At 42.0% G+C, this 17,797-nt stretch overlaps 1 protein-coding gene across 1 annotated transcript in view; it reads left to right on the top strand.

Annotated features, from left to right (window-relative positions):
• LOC123761189 (uncharacterized) overlaps window positions 1-15,812 on the top strand; it is a 306,507-nt gene extending 290,695 nt beyond the window's left edge. Inside the window, exon 11 of the mRNA XM_069339079.1 lies at window positions 15,623-15,812. Within this exon, the coding sequence (XP_069195180.1) occupies window positions 15,623-15,812 (190 nt within the window). The remainder of the gene's footprint in view (window positions 1-15,622) is intronic.
• The last annotated feature ends 1,985 nt before the right edge of the window (window positions 15,813-17,797 follow it).

Here is a 17,797-nt window from a genome sequence, read left to right on the forward strand (position 1 = left end):
CTGTCTTATGGTTGTCTTCTTCAACAACTTCTATAAATTTGTTAGCAAGTTGTTGCTGTATTAAAGCATGATACAGTTGCAATTTATCTGGTTGCTTCCGTAGCCTAGCTAATTGAGAATTTAATTGGGTTGAGGCCATGAAATAATTTACTGGAAGATGTGCGTGGTTCAGCTTCCACAGGAGTCTCACCCAATATTGATTATCTTGGAAAATCACAGTATCAAGATACTGTTGATATGTCCATGTGTCATCTGGACTGCGTTGATCAGGGACTATGCCTAAGGTGTCCAAATCCCATAATTTGTGAACAGGGGGATTGGACTCATCATTCTCAGTTTCGTCTCTGTCATGTAGTGGTGACTGCTCTAGGCCTAGTCACGCCACTATTGAATTAGTTGGTTGATTACTAGTAGATTTAGAATGTTGTTGGATCAACACCGGTCTTGTGAGTAGTTTACCCCCCAGCTGACAGTAACAAGTTTACACCTCGTTGCCTGGTGCATCCAGTAATAAATCTATAATAAAAGTCAGCTCCAAAAAGAATATCTACATCGTTGAGACAGTCTGTATTTATTTTATGACCTGCTAGCCTAATACCGCTGCGTTTAAGAAATTTGACTGTTTGAGCAAGACATGTAAATCTGAGGGGATCTTGTCAACGACTATGGCTTGAATTGGGTTGGTGCAGCCTCCTAAACGTACCAAGACTTTAACAATCTGGTAGTCACGAGGTCCACTATTGGTTAGGAATCCAGTGATATTCAAATTCACTCGAGTAATAGGCTTCAGTTTCAACTGATCAACTAGCTGTTGAGAAATAAAGGTTTTCTGCAAACCTTGGTCAAAGAGACCACGAGTGGAAATTCTAGATCTCTTGGTAATTAATTTTAATTGAGCTGTTGGTAACGTAGTTGTGTTATTCGACTCTGTTGCAAGTACACTTATGTCTTGATGCACCTTGCAATACTGTACAGAAGTAAATTTTGCAATTTTCTTATGAGGATTGGTTGATCTTGACTGATTACTACCACACAAGGAGTAATGGTGTCTACCCTTGTGGCACTTGTTGCACATACGTAAGGAGACAGTACAGCTATTGGGGTCATGAGGACCCGTGCACCTTGTGCATCTGTGTAACTCTTGCAAACGATGAATTCGGTTGTTATGGTCTGGATAAGTACTACACTTAGAAGAAAGATGTTCATTATTGCAGAACAAACACTTTTTCACTGTAGGAGAATTCGTTGGAGTGGTGCTCACTACAGGGTTTATAGGGTTCACTGTGTATGTACCTACATTTCCAGATTTCCATTTCGGAGATGATTTACTACAGTAGTTGCAGTATGTTGGGGTTTATGATGAGAGTTAGTAGAGAAGTTTGAAACACTCTTCCCATCTTGGTTGGCTCTTTGTCTTTCGACTAGGGTATCTAAACCTTCTGTAATTTCATTCATGGTCAGAGAGGTTATATTGTACATAGTACACAATTTATCTAAAGTTTCTCTTGGTAATTTGCGCCTTACAACTACTTTTGTCATCCATTCAGCAGTCTGAATTTGGACTTTAAGGCTTATGGCCTTGAGTAAAGATTTTAGCTCTAGTCTGAAAGTTTGGAGAGAATCTGTAGAATTATTAGTAGATGGTAAATCCAGCAATTTTGGACCAAGATAGTAATAGTCCTTTCCTTGTTATCATAGTTGCTCTTAAGCAATTGAACAGCTAGGTCGTAACCATCACTGGTCAGTTTTATGTTAGATATTACCTTCAAGGCTTCATTTCGTAACAAGCCTTGTAAATAAGTGAACTTGGTTGTTTTAGGGATGTTAGTTTTAAAGTCTACTGCATCCACGAATTTACTCCAGAAATCATCCCAACTCTCATTCTCGTTACCAGAGAATGTGGGTATATTGATCTGAGGTAATTTGACATCTGGATGTGCAGTAGAGGCTGTTGTTAATTTGTTTTTAGCAATTTGCTTTTTAAAGGGTTGAAGTTAACCTGTATATCATCTTCGTACTGGGCTAAATCATTTACAATGTCCTCAAGTTCAGTTTCACCTATTGAGGTTTGGTAAAGTTTTGTCAAGTACAGATTCATATGTTGTTTAATATGCTTGAATTTACCTTCAGCAACTTGAAGTAAGTCCTCTAATTCAATGTAGTCAACAGGTGACTGTTGTGACAGATTTTGACACTTGGTAATCTGTCGGGTCAAATGACCTTTCAGACCGATAAGGATCCTTTTCATTTTGTCAGCCGCTTCCATCTTGCTGGGTAAGGGCTGGCCTGATAGTAAATATTTGTTACTGATGTAACTGGGATATTGGCTCATTCAATGGAGTTCAATATCAATATAATAGCCTAATGTATTTGAATAGACTATACTACCTCGTTTAGAGGTTAATTTACCTACCTAACAATAGATAGCTAATATTTTGAGTAGTACTCGAATGCCACTATTGGATTTTCGTCCGGTTAGCTCATCAATTATCACCATTCAATCCAACAGTGAATATTCGGTAGTACTCAAAAAAATAATACACGAAATAATGTTAAAAGCACAAGAAGGGTTTTAGTGATCCCACCCCAAATCAGGGTCAGCACAATCTAAATAATATATATGTACACCAGTACTGTCTAGTACAGTACTCGCTAAATAATTCTTACCTAGGAATGACTAAATGGTTTAGGCTGCATTTGTACAAACATTAGTACAATTACAGTCTAAATATCCATCCTCATCAAAGGTTGGCATATATGCAATGGTGCAGTAATATAGATATATGGTGCTATGTTTTTGGGATTTTTTGTTTTTATATATATGTTTGTGCTTACAAATACAAGTAAAATTATAAACATATAACACTAAGTTTGACTTGCTTGCCACAACCGTTTATGATTAATAGTATTGACTAATTTGTTGACCATATGGGTCCTGGCCTCTCCTGACAGATGTACACCGTGTGAGGTCTAGCCCTGTTGATATGGTCTGACTGTGAAATGAATACAAGTGGCTTCCAACCTCACTCTTTTTCTTAGCCGAAAGTTTATGTATTTCGCCGAACGCTGATAATATTTGGGGCTCACTCTCCAACGGTTATCACTTCTCAGTTGGCGAGGTTCCACCCATGTGACTAACATAGAGTTGCTGACTTGTTTAAAGGAACTGATAATAGTTTTTTAATGGTTAATTATTTCGGCTGGTTGGCGAGTGGGATGGATATCATTGCCACCTAAATAAATTATGGTTAAATGGTGAAGCCATTCTAATGCAGCTGTTAATATTGATTTGTTTTAAAAATTGTGAGCAGTTGCTCCAGGTGACCTAAAAATTCTGACCTCAGTGTGAGGTATAGGTCTAAGGGTTGTGGGCAATTGGCTATGTCCTACTAAGGCTACTTTATACATGAGTATTAATAGAAATGTTGATAATAATTAATAAGTTTTAGGCTGTAATATGGGCGGTCTGCTGACAGCCGTAAATAATGAATATATTGGTAAATAGCCTAATAATGTTAACACACTAGTTGGTGTTAATAAATAAGCAATTATATAGTGTGTAGGATAGCTTAATTCTCAACTATCTAGGTTCGAAGGACCAAAATTTTCCGAGAACCTGTATATTTAGCATTTATCTATCTGGTTCGTTAAGGACCAAAACTTTGTTTTGGGCTCTGAGAACCAGTATAGATTTTAATATTAGTTGTGACTGATCCGGTTCGTTAAGAACCAAAATTTTGTGGGGGAAAACCTGACTCCAATAAATAATAATTAAATATATACTTCGATAGCTATGAAGGACCACCACTTTTTGAGAAAAAGTGAAAAACAAAGTAAGACAATGGAAAAAACTGATCCCAAGAACTAGTGTTCTATGGATCTTAGTGAAACTGTATTTCTTATATAAATAGAGTAAAATTAACTTACACAAAATTTGGGGGTTACATGTGTCACGTGGGGGTGGGCGGTCCGGGGCTCTGCTAACACTCGGCCACTAGGGGCTCAAAGGCCCAAATACTCAGCCCCTCCGACTCCCTGGATTCACCGGAGTCTCCTTGGTCACACAAGAGAGGACCAACAATGCCCACCTCCGCAGGTCTTTGCTTCCACCACAAAGGGGTGCCACTGATTCACCCTGGAAGCCCTTCAGTCAAACACGGGGAAACTGATGTTAACAGTTCCGGCCTAGACCCGTGGGGGAGTGAAGGAAGACTCAGGCTTACCTGTAACCATAACCTCCCTGAGTCTTGCCTGCCAGACAAAAAAAGGTTGCGGGAACTCCTTTCCCGCCTGTCTTCTCTATCTTCCTCTTAGCAAGGTCGCCAGCTGGGTTATTATATCTGCACCCCAGCGATGCAGTTCAGTGGGTGTATTATATATTGTTGGTAGCCAGAAATGTATGCTCATAGAGAAATATCATAAATGGAGGCGCACTCAAACACAGTAATAAAATGTGTGGATTTACTGACGCAAATTACATGAACACACACACACAATCACAAGTAATACATGAATATGGAATATGGATAATGAGTCTGGAGATCGTCAGCCTCTTCTTCCACGACCTCCAACACTCCTTCAACTGGGCAGAAGGACAGGAGTTTCACACTCTCACAGGAGGGCCTCTTCACCACGTCGGCACCTCTTCTTCACTGTCCTGTCATCCATACACACTGCCCTCTCTGACAGTCCTGGACACAAGCTGCCTTGCAGCCTATTCTACTATTAAAGTAATAAAGTCTTGCTGCCACATACACAAGCAAATATTGTGGCCTAACTAGCCTACTCATACAAGGGGTAATGGGAGGGAAAATGATCTACCTTACATTCCTGGCTCACGACGCCTGTCCCTCGATGGTGTGAGGTTCCCACGCTTCCTTGGGTCGATCCTTGACGATCCAGAACGTTCCACAGGTCCTCAGGTGTCGTGAAGCCTTCGCGTCGTCGCCGTTCCAATCCCTGAGATTCAGCTGCCCCAATCCTGGTTCATCGATGGGCGCTGAGCTAATCACTATTTTTCCCCCACACTCGCCTCTCCCACAAGGCGTTGCTCCTTGTCCTAGGCACGGTGTCGTCCTTCCAAGATTCTCAGTGGATGTGACCCCAGTCACAGCTGGGCCTGCTCGCCCACCTTCCAGACCTCAACGTCCAGCCAGCGGCGCCGCCCAGCGTCGTCGCCGACTATTTTCCAAGTTTGGCACTTCTCTGCTCACTGAACTTGGTTCCTCTTTTGCTTCCCAGGAGCGCAGGGTCTCCAATGACTATGATGGGCTGCGACGGCCAGCTCAATCCACTGAACAAGGCTTGCAGAGCCTCCAATCCCTGAGAGCAGACCGAGGCGCGTCCTGTCGCTTCCACGGTCAGAACAACTCTGACGTTGGCGCCGCCCGGGGCACTCGGTGACGTCATGGCGGGCCCTGATTTGTCGCCCGCGACCTACGTCGACCAATCCGCGATCGACTAATGTCCCTTCCAAAAAGTCACATCTGCCGTAGGGGATACTGTTTCATTTTATAACAGGGCGCCAATTTTCCTTTATTTACAACTTATAATATAACTTCCTTCCCTTAACTGGCAGCCGGTCTGGTCGCCACATATATCATTAGACTCCCTGAACCTCAGAGAATCAGTAGGGAGAGCTGGTATGACTCTTTAAGCCGGCAAACGAAAGAAATAGGAGAGGGCACCGTAACACATGCTAAAAGATTAATACATCCCTAGCATTATTCTGGTGCTGGTTCTTCACCAGAGTAAATAAAATTTGAAAGTAAATAAGGTTGATTATAATAGATTAATTGGAGGTAAATGCACCTCAATATACTACTGGATAGAATAGTACAGTATATATAGATCAATGGGTTAATATAACAGATCTCTTTAGATCACTACTGTAACTACAGAGTTATTGCTACAGACAAAAAGGGGGGCAGCTTAGCTGTAAATCTAGAGAGGTGTAATCGATTGACATGCTCCACCGACGATGTGTTGCATAGGGCAAATTGTTGCACATGAAGGTGTGGAAGCCTAGCACCTCGGTCGGCGTCGCCTTGGTACTGAAAGGCAATTACATTGTAGAAATCTTCTACATAATAGGTAACTACAAATGCATCCTAAATTATTAGGATAACTGTAGAAATCTTCAGTCAATATCTGTGCAATTTATATTCAAGCACTGTAAATTCCTTCTGTAGAAAACAATGAAAATAATCATCTATTTAGATGATAAATTTACTAAAGACACGTACGGGATTTTATTATTTTATATACGGCCTAACGACAACTAGCCTAAATGTTAACTGTGGCCACATGATAACAAACAGGTGAACATAGATGCCGAGCCGCATGTCCGTTGATGTGGAGACTTGAGCAATTCTTCGAATGCTAGGGTGCTTAAAGAATGCAAAGAGGAGCTTTGTGACCCACTGTCAACCATATTTAATAAATCAATAGAGTCAGGCAGAGTGCCAGAGTTTTGGAAAGTTGCTAATGTGATACCAGTTTTTAAGAAAGGAGATAGATCACTTGCGTCTAACTATCGACCAATTAGCCTAACGTCTATTGTGGGAAAGTTACTCGAATCTATAATAGCAAATAAAATTCGTCTTCATCTTGAAAAACATAAATTAATAATTGAGTCGCAACATGGTTTTATAAATGGCCGTTCATGTTTAACAAATTTGTTATCTTTTTATTCTAGCATTGTTGAGGCAGTTGATAGTGGTAAGGATTGCGATGTTGTATACCTTGACTTTAGCAAAGCTTTTGATACAGTGCCACATGAAAGACTGATTAAAAAAATAGAGTCTCATGGTATTGGGGGTGCTATATTAAGCTGGATTAGGGCATGGCTATACCAAAGGAAACAGAGAGTTAGTATAAATGGAATCAAGTCAGAGTGGGAAAATGTTGTAAGTGGAGTGCCTCAAGGCTCTGTCCTGGGACCTCTGTTGTTTATAATATATATAAATGATTTAGATTCAGGTTTGAGTAGCAACATTTGCAAATTTGCCGATGATACGAAAATCGGTAGGGAAATTAATTCGGAGGAGGACTCACTATCACTTCAAGTTGATCTAGATAGGGTTTTGAAATGGTCAAAGGATTGGCAGATGCAGTTTAATGCTGATAAATGTAAAGTTCTGAGGTTAGGTAATGATGATAGAGTTACAAGATACGAGCTAGATGGTGTTGTGATTGCGAAGTCGGATTGCGAAAGGGATCTGGGAGTTATGATTAGTAAGAATTTAAAACAAAAGGATCAATGCATAAATGTTCGTAATAAGGCAAATCGGACACTTGGATTTATTAATCGCAGCGTTAGTAACAAGACACCTGGTGTGGTTCTCAAGCTATACCTTGCTCTAGTTAGGCCCCATTTAGATTATGCAGTTCAGTTTTGGTCGCCATATTATAGAATGGATATAAATTCACTTGAACGTGTCCAGCGTAGGATGACTAAGTTAATTCCCCAAATTAGAAATCTTTCATATGAAGAAAGATTAACAAAGCTTAAGTTGCATTCACTGGAAAGGCGAAGAGTTAGGGGTGACATGATAGAGGTTTACAAGTGGATGAATGGACATAACCGGGGGGATATTAGTAGGGTATTAAAAGTATCAACACAGGACAGAACACGAAACAATGGGTATAAATTGGATAAGTTTAGATTTAGGAAAGACTTGGGTAAATACTGGTTCAGTAACAGGGTTGTTGATTTGTGGAACCAATTGCCGCGTAACATTGTGGAGGTGGGGTCCCTCGATTGTTTCAAGCACGGGTTGGACAAGTATATGAGTGGGATTGGGTGGTTATAGAATAGGAGCTGCCTCGTATGGGCCAATAGGCCTTCTGCAGTTACCTTTGTTCTTATGTTCTTATGTTCTTATGTTCGTCCTCCAGCTGCTGCTTGAAAGGCGTTGACTTTGGAATTGCAGATATGCTAGTCTGGGACACGGCTATATCATGCCAGATAATGTGGCACCGCTCTATTGGTCGTGGGAGCGAAATAAGTAGGGTCAAAACGTAGCTCTGCTACACGCTGTCAGTGGCGTCCGAGTCGTGCTCTCTCGTTCTGTGTCGGTGATGCTCTCCCGTCTTCCTCCTCTTCCTTATTGCGCATGCGCGGCTCTCGATAGACATCTCGAGCGTAAATGGATATGTATATATCGCAATTGACTAAGGAAGGAAGAGGTAGTGACGAGTATTAATATCACATTAAATTCTTCTGTGATAAAATAGAATTTCGAGTAACATAAATTGGCTTATTTTAAAGTTGTGCAACTAATCGAGGAAATTAAAGTAAAATCATTTACATTAAAGTAATTTCCTCTAGAATGTTTAATATCAACTAAATAAGGGAGTTCCAGTAAGTAGTAGTATACTACGAAATTAAACTTATTAGTAAGTAACTATTTTTAGTAAATGAAATGATAAACTGGACTCTAAACTAAATGTGGAGAGAATTCTGTTAATGCCTGTCGTTCCTCACATCGTCACTCTGACTAGGAAGAATCTGGCAATATGTTTAAATAAATCATGATAATGATTAAATCTACAAGTTAGTAATTTTAGTAACTACTTGTGGTTAATACAAAGGTTGCATAAAATACAAAGATGTATAAAACTGTTGGTTATTTCCAACAGACAGCACGCTGGACTTGTGATCCTGTGGTCCCGGGTTCGAACCTGGGCGCCGGCGAGAAACAATGGGCAGAGTTTCTTTCACCCTATGCCTCTGTTACCTAGCAGTATAATAGGTAATTGGGTGTTAGTCAGCTGTCACAGGCTGCTTCCTGGGGGTGGAGGCCTGGTCGAGGACCGGACCGCGGGGACACTAAAGCCCCGAAATCATCTCAAGATAACCTCCACTCACCCTACCTGCCCCCACTCAAATGCTCATCCAACCCTCCCTTCCCCCCATCCCATTCTGACCCTGTCACCTCTCCCCCATTCCCACCATGTACCCCCCTCCCGCCTTTCCCCCCCCCCTGTCTCACCTCCCCCTTCATCCCATACCCTCCCTATCCCTCCTCCCCCCCCTCACCCAGTATCCTCCATGTCCCCCCTATCTCCTTAAGGGTAAACTCCTTATGCAGGAGTGCTGGCAAAGGAATTTGAGGTGGGATGAAACGTTGCCGGAGGATCTCCAAGAAAAGTGGCAGCAGTTGATTCCTGATTACAACAAACTTAGTATTCTACAGTTTCCCCGAAATACCTTATGACTGAATTTACCCACAAATTTAAATGTATTCTGCGTTACTTCAGGCAAAGCGTATGGCTCAGTAGCTTATCTAGTTAATACTCAACAATCATTTTTGCTTACATCTAAGGCAAGGGTAGCCCTGATTAAAAGGAGGTCACTACCCCAAGTGGAATTAACTGCCTTATTAGTAGGTGTAAGACTGGCTCATTGCCTGATCAAAACCCTCAATAATGTTCACTTTGGTGAAATAGTAGTGTGGTTGGACAATGTGGCAGTATTGTAGTGGGTAAAAAACGACAACAACAAAACTCCCTATGTCAGCAATCGAGTAAGGGAAATTCGAGAATTGTCTGCTGGTTATAAATTAAGACATGTCCCAACCAAGGACAATCCAGCTGACTATTTATCCAGAGGTTTGACTTTAAAGCAATTAGATAAAACTGAGATGTGGTTTAATGGACCCCAATGGCTAATTAGTGGTTAGTAGCCCCAACAAAAGCCGCAAGTCATTGTGACCAATATCACTACCCCTGTTGCGGATCCAGAACCCCCCTCGAATTTTAGCTATCAGTCCTCATCGTTATTCCAATTTAAGCAAATTACTAAGAGTTACAGAAATGGTATTTGATTTCATCAACAAGATGGGGATCAAGTATCGATTTCCTAGTTCCATCAAATATTGGGTCAAACAAGCTCAACAAGAGACTTATGGGAAGGAATATGAACATCTCCCAGAAAGGTTGAGTAAGTCTCTGCGTATCTGGCTTGACTCAGACAACTAAAACATTTTGAGATGCGGCGGACGTCTGCTTCATGCAGAAATAAATTTAGATACGAAGAATCCTATACTTCTTCCACGTCACCACATCATTACTAAACTCATAGTTTTACATTACCATGAGCATAATACATTGCATGGTGGAGTATTAGATACTCTTACTGAAATCAGACAACGTTTTTAGCTTCCCGAAGGTCGCCAAACTGTCAAATCTTTAATCAAGTCTTGTGTAATCTGCAAGAGATATGATGCTCGAGTGTGTCTTTATCCAGGGCCACCGCCCCTACCTAAGGAGCAAGTCGTCCACCTTCGTCCCTTTGAAACCACAGGTGTCGACTATACAGGAGCACTAATTTTAACAGGCACACGGGACAAGATTCCAGTGAAAGCCTACATTTGCCTTTTCACATGTGCTACCACACGCGGAGTGCATTTAGAAGTCAGCCTTTTGCAGATTTGCTGCACGAAGATCTTGCAGAAAAATTAATGATCTCAGATAATGGATCTAACTTCGTGGCAGGAGAAGCTTGCTTACTTGAAATATGGAACCATCCAGAAGTACATTCTGTGCTCTAACAGAGACAATGCTATCGGAAATTTATTCCTCCAAGAGCACCATGGCACAGCGGGTTTTACGAAAGAATGGTGAGAACTGTTAAGAAATGCTTAAGAAAAACCTTACACCGGCAGAAAATTAATCTCACCGAGTTACAGACCCTTGTCGTGGAAATTGAAGCACGAGTCAACAACAGACCTCTAACCTACTTAACAGAAGATTTCTCCCAAAGAGCACCTCTAAGCCCCTTTCATTTGATTCATGGTGGTCTTCTGAGCCCTCTAATATCTCTAGGAGACGAGGATCCAGCTGACGTTTCGTGTGTCAAAGCAAGTGACTTGGTGGAGAGATATAGACACCTTTCAAGAGTAATAGAGAAATGGAATGAGGTCTGAACACGTGAATATTTAACTGCTTTAAGAGAATATCATTATGGAGCTGCAAGCCCATACAATAAAGTTCAACTTAAACCAGGTGATCTTGTCCTAGTAGACAGTGATGGACCCAGGTCAGATTGGCCTATAGGTAAAATTGTTGACATCCATCCTGACCGCAATGGTATTTTACGAATTGCTAAAGTTCAGTGTCGAGGCACTACTACCTTGAAAACACTAGAGAAATTAGTACCTTTAGAGTTAGCAGAACACGAGTGTTCTTGTTACGGACCCGAGTCCAGTGTCGGAGCACGGACAGTGACGACAACGCCATCTGTGAGTCTGCTCCTGAAACCCACTCCAAATGGAAAACACCATCTAGTGAGGACGGGATATACCGGCCACAGGTGCTGGATTCCCGTCTTAATCAGCTCGTAACATAGCCGCTGCTGACCTCTGGTGAGGTGGCGCTTAGACCGCAACGCCATCTATGGAATGAAGAGGTGGACGTTTGTGTCTAAGCCTGTAAGTGAGGTTCCCTAGAGCGTCCCAGTATTAATGATGTGTCTGATTGCAGAGTCGACCTGGGACTGCTGTATTGGACGATGGATCAGTCTACCCAAGGCAGCCAAGGTCTCTTCACTTGTCTGCTGAAGAAGCTGTGAGTCACCCCTGGACGAACTCTGTTGAGAGTGTAATAGCCTGTCTGAGGCGTGGCAGTGTCGGGAATCGCCTTATCCGGGGCTGGCTGGTGGAAGAGACTAGCCACTGTGGTGCTTAGTGAGGAGAGTGATCAGCAGGTCACACGAGGCTCCTGCCTAGGGCTCGCAACCCTAGTATCGGTCGTGGAGTGGCCTACACAGCGGGGCTGATCGGTACCTGCCAGCTACAGGCTCGATTGTGGTTGAAGGCCTCCACGACGAAGCACCCAGTGGGACTGTGATTTGGCTGGCCTGTGGCCAGGGTAGATTCATCATAGAATCATAGTGGATTCATCGTGGGCCACGGAAGAAGGAACCAGGGCTACCCAGAGTGAGCACCGTCGAGCATCCAGTGTCTTCAGAGGAAGACGAACCTGTACATAATTGTGTAGTTATAATCCCCGCGTGTGACTGTTGTTTATTTATACATGGTGGTGGAAATATATATATATATAAATTGGAATATTTGTATCCCACCCCCTTTAGTTTAACTTGCATTATGGAACACACCCCTTGAAAGCCTCTACTAACTTGGGGCCGGATTCCCAAACTCTACTACCATCAGAGAAGAACCCAGTTGCGTCCCACTAGGGCCGTAACAGTTCTACAGACCTACCTGTAACCCAAGTTTCAGAGAACAATGATTCTATTCAACCGAGCACAAGACCATCAAGAGTCACTTCTCAGAACTGCAAACAGAAACTTAAACAATATTTTGATTCTATTCAAGAGTAGATAACTTATCATTTAAACTTGAGGTGACCACGCTGATGCAGTGATGAGTTGATGTCCAGTAATTAGTTACGAGTCATAGTGGCCCTGGACAGTAGCCTCACTGTATTGATGAGGTCTCCTTAATCCTAAATGCACCAATTATTCATAATTTATTTTTTGTTAATATCCTTCTGTTTCTTACAAAGGAATTATTCAATAATTTTCGATGTTTATTTATGTCCCCATGTTGACTTAGAGTCATCTACCACAGATTCGGGACATTCGTTAGGTGCATACTAACCTACTAACCCATGAATATAACTTCAGGATAGAGAAACAGGTGTATGTTAGTACTAATACCTGAACTACGACCCGAGTTTTCTCTCCCTAGAGTTATGTTGGAAATAACCAACAGTTTTATACATCTTTGTATTTTATGCAACCTTTGTATTAACCACAAGTATTAACCGGTCGGCCGGCTGGGGAAGGGAGGGTTTCTAAGCAGAGGGGGGTGGTAGTGTTGCCCTCCTCTCTGGTGTTGCTGGTTGTGGGGTTCCCCTCTTGTCTCTGAGACTGTTGTGTTGGGGCTGTGATTTCCTGGTTTACTCCTCTCTCCTGCACTTCCTCCTTGCCTCTGCTGCCCTGGCTCTCTCCTTCTTCGTCCTGTCCCTCTGCAGGAATACTTTTTTGTATCCCTCCACATACTGCAGACGACTCTTCTTTTCTAAAATAACCTCTTTGGTGGCCTCGTTTGTAAACACCACCTTTACCAGTCGGTTTCTGTCTTTGTTGTACCAGCCCAACCTGGAAACTTTCTCAATGTTTTGTTCAGCCCCTTCTATCTGTAACCCCTTCAGTAGCCCATGTACTGCCTCTCTGTCCTTGCTATTTCATTACTGCCTATTGGATCCTTCCTTTTCTTTGATGCCTACAACTACCACTGATCTTTTTCTCTCCATCAGCTGACTGGTGCACCTTGCTGCTTCCTGTGAGGTAGCTGCTTGCATGGCTACCTCCCTCACTGTGTCCATTGCTTCTGAGCTCTTTCTCAGTCTTTCCACAAATGTTTCAGGTACAGAGGCATTTCCTTCCAGTGCTCCAATCCCACCTTTGCTTTGGATGATAATCTGATGCTCGGTCTTTTTATTTTTCTCTGCGAGGGATTTGATCTCCTCCCTTGCTGATGTCAGCTCACTTTGCAGGTTGTTAATTGTAATCCTCATTTCATGTATCTCCCTCCTGAATTCCTCCAGAACTTGGGTTAACATTTCCTTTGTTTGGTCACTTTTACTATTCCCTGTGTCCCTGTTGCATCCTCCTGCCATTTTGTCCCTTGTCAAGAGAGTAAGATAGAGAGAGAGAGCAAGAGAGGGAGAGAGAGAGAGAGAACAGAGAGAACGAGAGAGAGGGAGGGTGGTGTGTGTGTGTGTGTGTGTGTGTGCGTTCGCGTGCGTGTGTTTGTGCCGGTTCCTGCGTGTTCTGGTGCTTGTTATGTTTTGTTTTGATTTAAGTGTGTGGATGTCATTTCTTTTGTTCTTTCCCGGTCCCTGTGTGTTCCGGTTATGAATTCATGTCTGTCTTGGCTTTTTGTCCTGCTTGTGTGGCTTTTCAGGGTAGCTTGTGTACCTAGATTTGTAATTGTTATTTTGTTCCATATCATTTGTGTTTTTTTCACGTTTCCTGTTGTATGCTTGTTTTGTTTTTCGGTTTTGTGTATCCTTTCTCTGTTCTCATGTTTTGTTTTGTGCTTGATGGTTCACTGCTTGTGCGATTTTGCCAGGCTGTTTTAATGTGTATTTAATGAGCTTTATTAATAAAAATGAAAAAAATAACGAGTTTGTGCTTGGCTGGGTGAACTTGTGGTAGGTACCCTCTCTCTAGGTCATCAATTAGGTGTACAGATTGATTTTAAATATTAATTTAGAATATATCATAGATTTTTAAGTCAGAGTATAGAGGTTCTCATCAACCTAGTGTCTCTGTGGCTCAAGAAAGCTAGAAACCCCAGGTCACACACACACACACACACACACACACACACACACACACACACACACACACACACACACACACACACATACACAAGTACTCATACACGTAGGACTTGACACTTAGATGATTATAACCCTAACCTACCAAAACACACACTGCGCATCTGTACACCCTCCTCCCCCCTAGCACCCACCTATTTCACTCTCTCCTCCCATCCCTCTCTCTTTCTCTCTCTCTCTCTGTCTCTCTGTCTCTCAGTGGACTCTATCATATCTACACTGCATATCTACTTAGCTGATGTACAGGAATCTTTACACTAATTGATTGACAGTCGAGAGGCGGGAGCAAAGAGCCAGAGCTCAACCCCCCTGCAAGCACAACTGAGTGAGTACAACTAACTCCCCGTGAGGAAGTAGTTCAGTAGTCCTCGTGGTGTAGTGGTACGACACTCGCCTGGCGTTTCACGAGCGCTTGTCCTGGGTTCGGTTCCCGGCCGGGGAGGATTTACTGGGAGTCAATCCTTAACTGTTGCCTCAGTTTACGCAACAGTAAAGTGGGTACCTGGTTCTTAAACGATTTGTCGGGGTCGTATTCCTGGGAACATAGGACTAGGAACTTGGCCGAAACGCTATGCATGCTAGTGGCTGTACAAGACTGTAAGAACTCTTGTTAAATAAAAAAAGTAAAAATAACTTTTCACCGACACAACCCCACCAGACCATATACCTGCACCACCGGCCCATCCCTACACAACCACTACAGCCTTCCCCACCACCTCCTCGCCCTCCCAATAACTTGATCACCAGAACCTCATCTACCACTCAACCTCACATCACCCGCTCATTTCACCCAACTGCACCTTCCCAAACGCTCCCACCATCACCACCACAACCACCCGCACTACCACAAAAAGGTGAAGGGACGATGGTCTGGTCACCATACTTTAGCCCCGTTATTGTGACTCATCGCCTGCATACCACAATCTCCTAATCTCCTCATTCTCATTCTAAGTATCCAGTGGAACATTTTTATAATTTACTTCAGACTAAACATTATTCAGCAAAACATTCTAAGAACTGTATTGCGACATGTATCAAGGATATTATCAATATTATTTGTATCTTGGTATATATTTGTCGTAGAGATTAGTGATATACCTCTCTTTATCAGCTACGATCGATATATATCTCCTTATATCAACAGGAGTATTATATATTGTCTCATGTTGTTGTGTCTGGAACTTTCTGTTGTGTGGGGAACTTTCTGACACTAATTGTTTGTCTGTCTATTTGTCCCTATTTTTAGGTTGCTTGTCAGCGTATCTGTGCGTGAACACGAAGTGGTGAACATGAGCTACTTAGTGAACTGTTCAACAGCTTCCTCTGTACCTACTGCCCTCGTGCCCTCACCCTACACACTGAGCACCTCCAGGTACTCCCTGATGGGCATCTTCAGTCTCACCTACGATGTAAGTACTGGCGAACTACTGCCCTAGTGCCCTCACCCTACACACTGAGCACCTCCAGGTACTCCCTGATGGGCATCTTCAGTCTCACCTACGTGGTAAGTACTGGCAAACTACTGCCCTAGTGCCCTCACCCTACACACTGAGCACCTCCAGGTACTCCCTGATGGGCATCTTCAGTCTCACCTACGATGTAAGTACTGGCGAACTACTGCCCTCACCTCTACACACTAAACATGGGAACTAAGGACACAGCAGAAACATTGTGGCTCATACGAAGGTGTTATATTCGTATATGTCTGACCCGTTGGGAAGAGATGAGTGGTCCCAGGTTTATTGTGATACTCAGTAGTCTTTTCCGTAAATAATAATAATAATAATAATAATAATAATAATAATAATAATAATAATAATAATTTATTTAGGAAAAGTACATACATATATGCAGAGTTACAAACATACTTTTGGATTTATAGATAGAGCTAGTACATATAATGCCTAAAGCCACTAATAAACATAACATTTCAGGCAAATCAACAACTGTATTTACCCAAGTCTTTCCTTAATATAAGCTTACCCAATTTGCATCGATTGATTGGTGTTAATTACTGAAATAACAAAAACGTATTAACATCCCGTTTGTTTTCATTTTTCATCCTCTTGTACACTTCCATTAGTTCACCCCTAAATCTTCGACTTTGATCATAAGAATATAAGAATGAATTAAACTGCAGAAAGGTTATTGGCCCATGCGAGGCAGTTCTTATTTATTTCCACCCAACCTCATTCATATATGTCTAACCTACGCTTGAAACAATCAAGGGATCCTACTTCTATCATGTTATGCAGTAATTTATTCCACAAATCAACAACCCTGTTACCGAACTAGTATTTACCTATGTAAATACTGGTATTTACCCATGTAAAGCTTTCTCAGTCTTTACTCATTTGGTACTGTTGTAATTCCTGGCATGAAGTTTGTCATCCTTCACTAGGCGCGTTCAAGTAAATCTTCCTCAAATAAATATTAATATCATATATCTTATCTATATAAATAAAAATTGAAATGTTTGTTTTTTCAAAATCGCTAATCTCTGAAAGTTCCTAACCGATTGCTTTGAAATTGTCCGAGCTGGATTTTTTTATACATACTATATAGATGTCACGTTTGTGACAGTAAAAAAAAAATGTTTTTTCAGAAAAACTGTGTTTTTCAGGTGTTTTTCATGTGAGAGAAATCTTCAAAACCTCTTTACCAGTTGCTTTGAAATTTTGACACAACGCTTCATTCGAATAGGCGCGTCTTTTTATATATCTACTATATACATACCTCACCTGTGACAGGAAAAAACATGTTTTTTTTTTTTTAAAACAGCATCGTCTGTTGGACGTAAGGGCAACACATGCTGTAATCTCTGAAAGCTCTTCACCAATTGCTTTGAAATTTTGAACAATGTTGCATTCGAATAGGCGCGTCTTTTTATATACTTACTATGTTGATGCCACCCCTGTGACAGGTAAAAACATGCGTTTTTTAAAAACAGCGCCATCTGTTGCACATAATGGCAACATGCCCGTTATACCAAATATGTCACGAATTCCATTTCAATGTTTACGATTGCATTGATAAATTTTATTTTCATAGATTTCGATTTATTTTATTTTTAGTGAATTATTTTGTGTGACATTGTGTTGGAATTGAACAGTGTTGTTTGCCATACCGTTCATTTCGTAAGTATAAGTATAGATGCCACACCTGTCACAGATAAAGCTATGCTTTTCTTGAAAAACAGCGCCATCTGTTGCATGTAGGAGGAGCCGGTCGGCCGAGCGGACAGCACGCTGGACTTGTGATCCTGTGGTCCTGGGTTCGATTCCAGGCGCCGGCGAGAAACTATGGGCAGAGTTTCTTTCACCCTATGCCCCTGTTACCTAACAGTAATATAGGTACCTGGGTGTTAGTCAGCTGTCACGGGCTGCTTCCTGGGGGTGGAGGCCTGGTCGAGGACCGGGCC

The sequence above is a fragment of the Procambarus clarkii genome, chromosome 41, assembly GCF_040958095.1.
Source record: "Procambarus clarkii isolate CNS0578487 chromosome 41, FALCON_Pclarkii_2.0, whole genome shotgun sequence".
NCBI classification, from domain to species: Eukaryota; Metazoa; Arthropoda; class Malacostraca; order Decapoda; family Cambaridae; genus Procambarus; species Procambarus clarkii.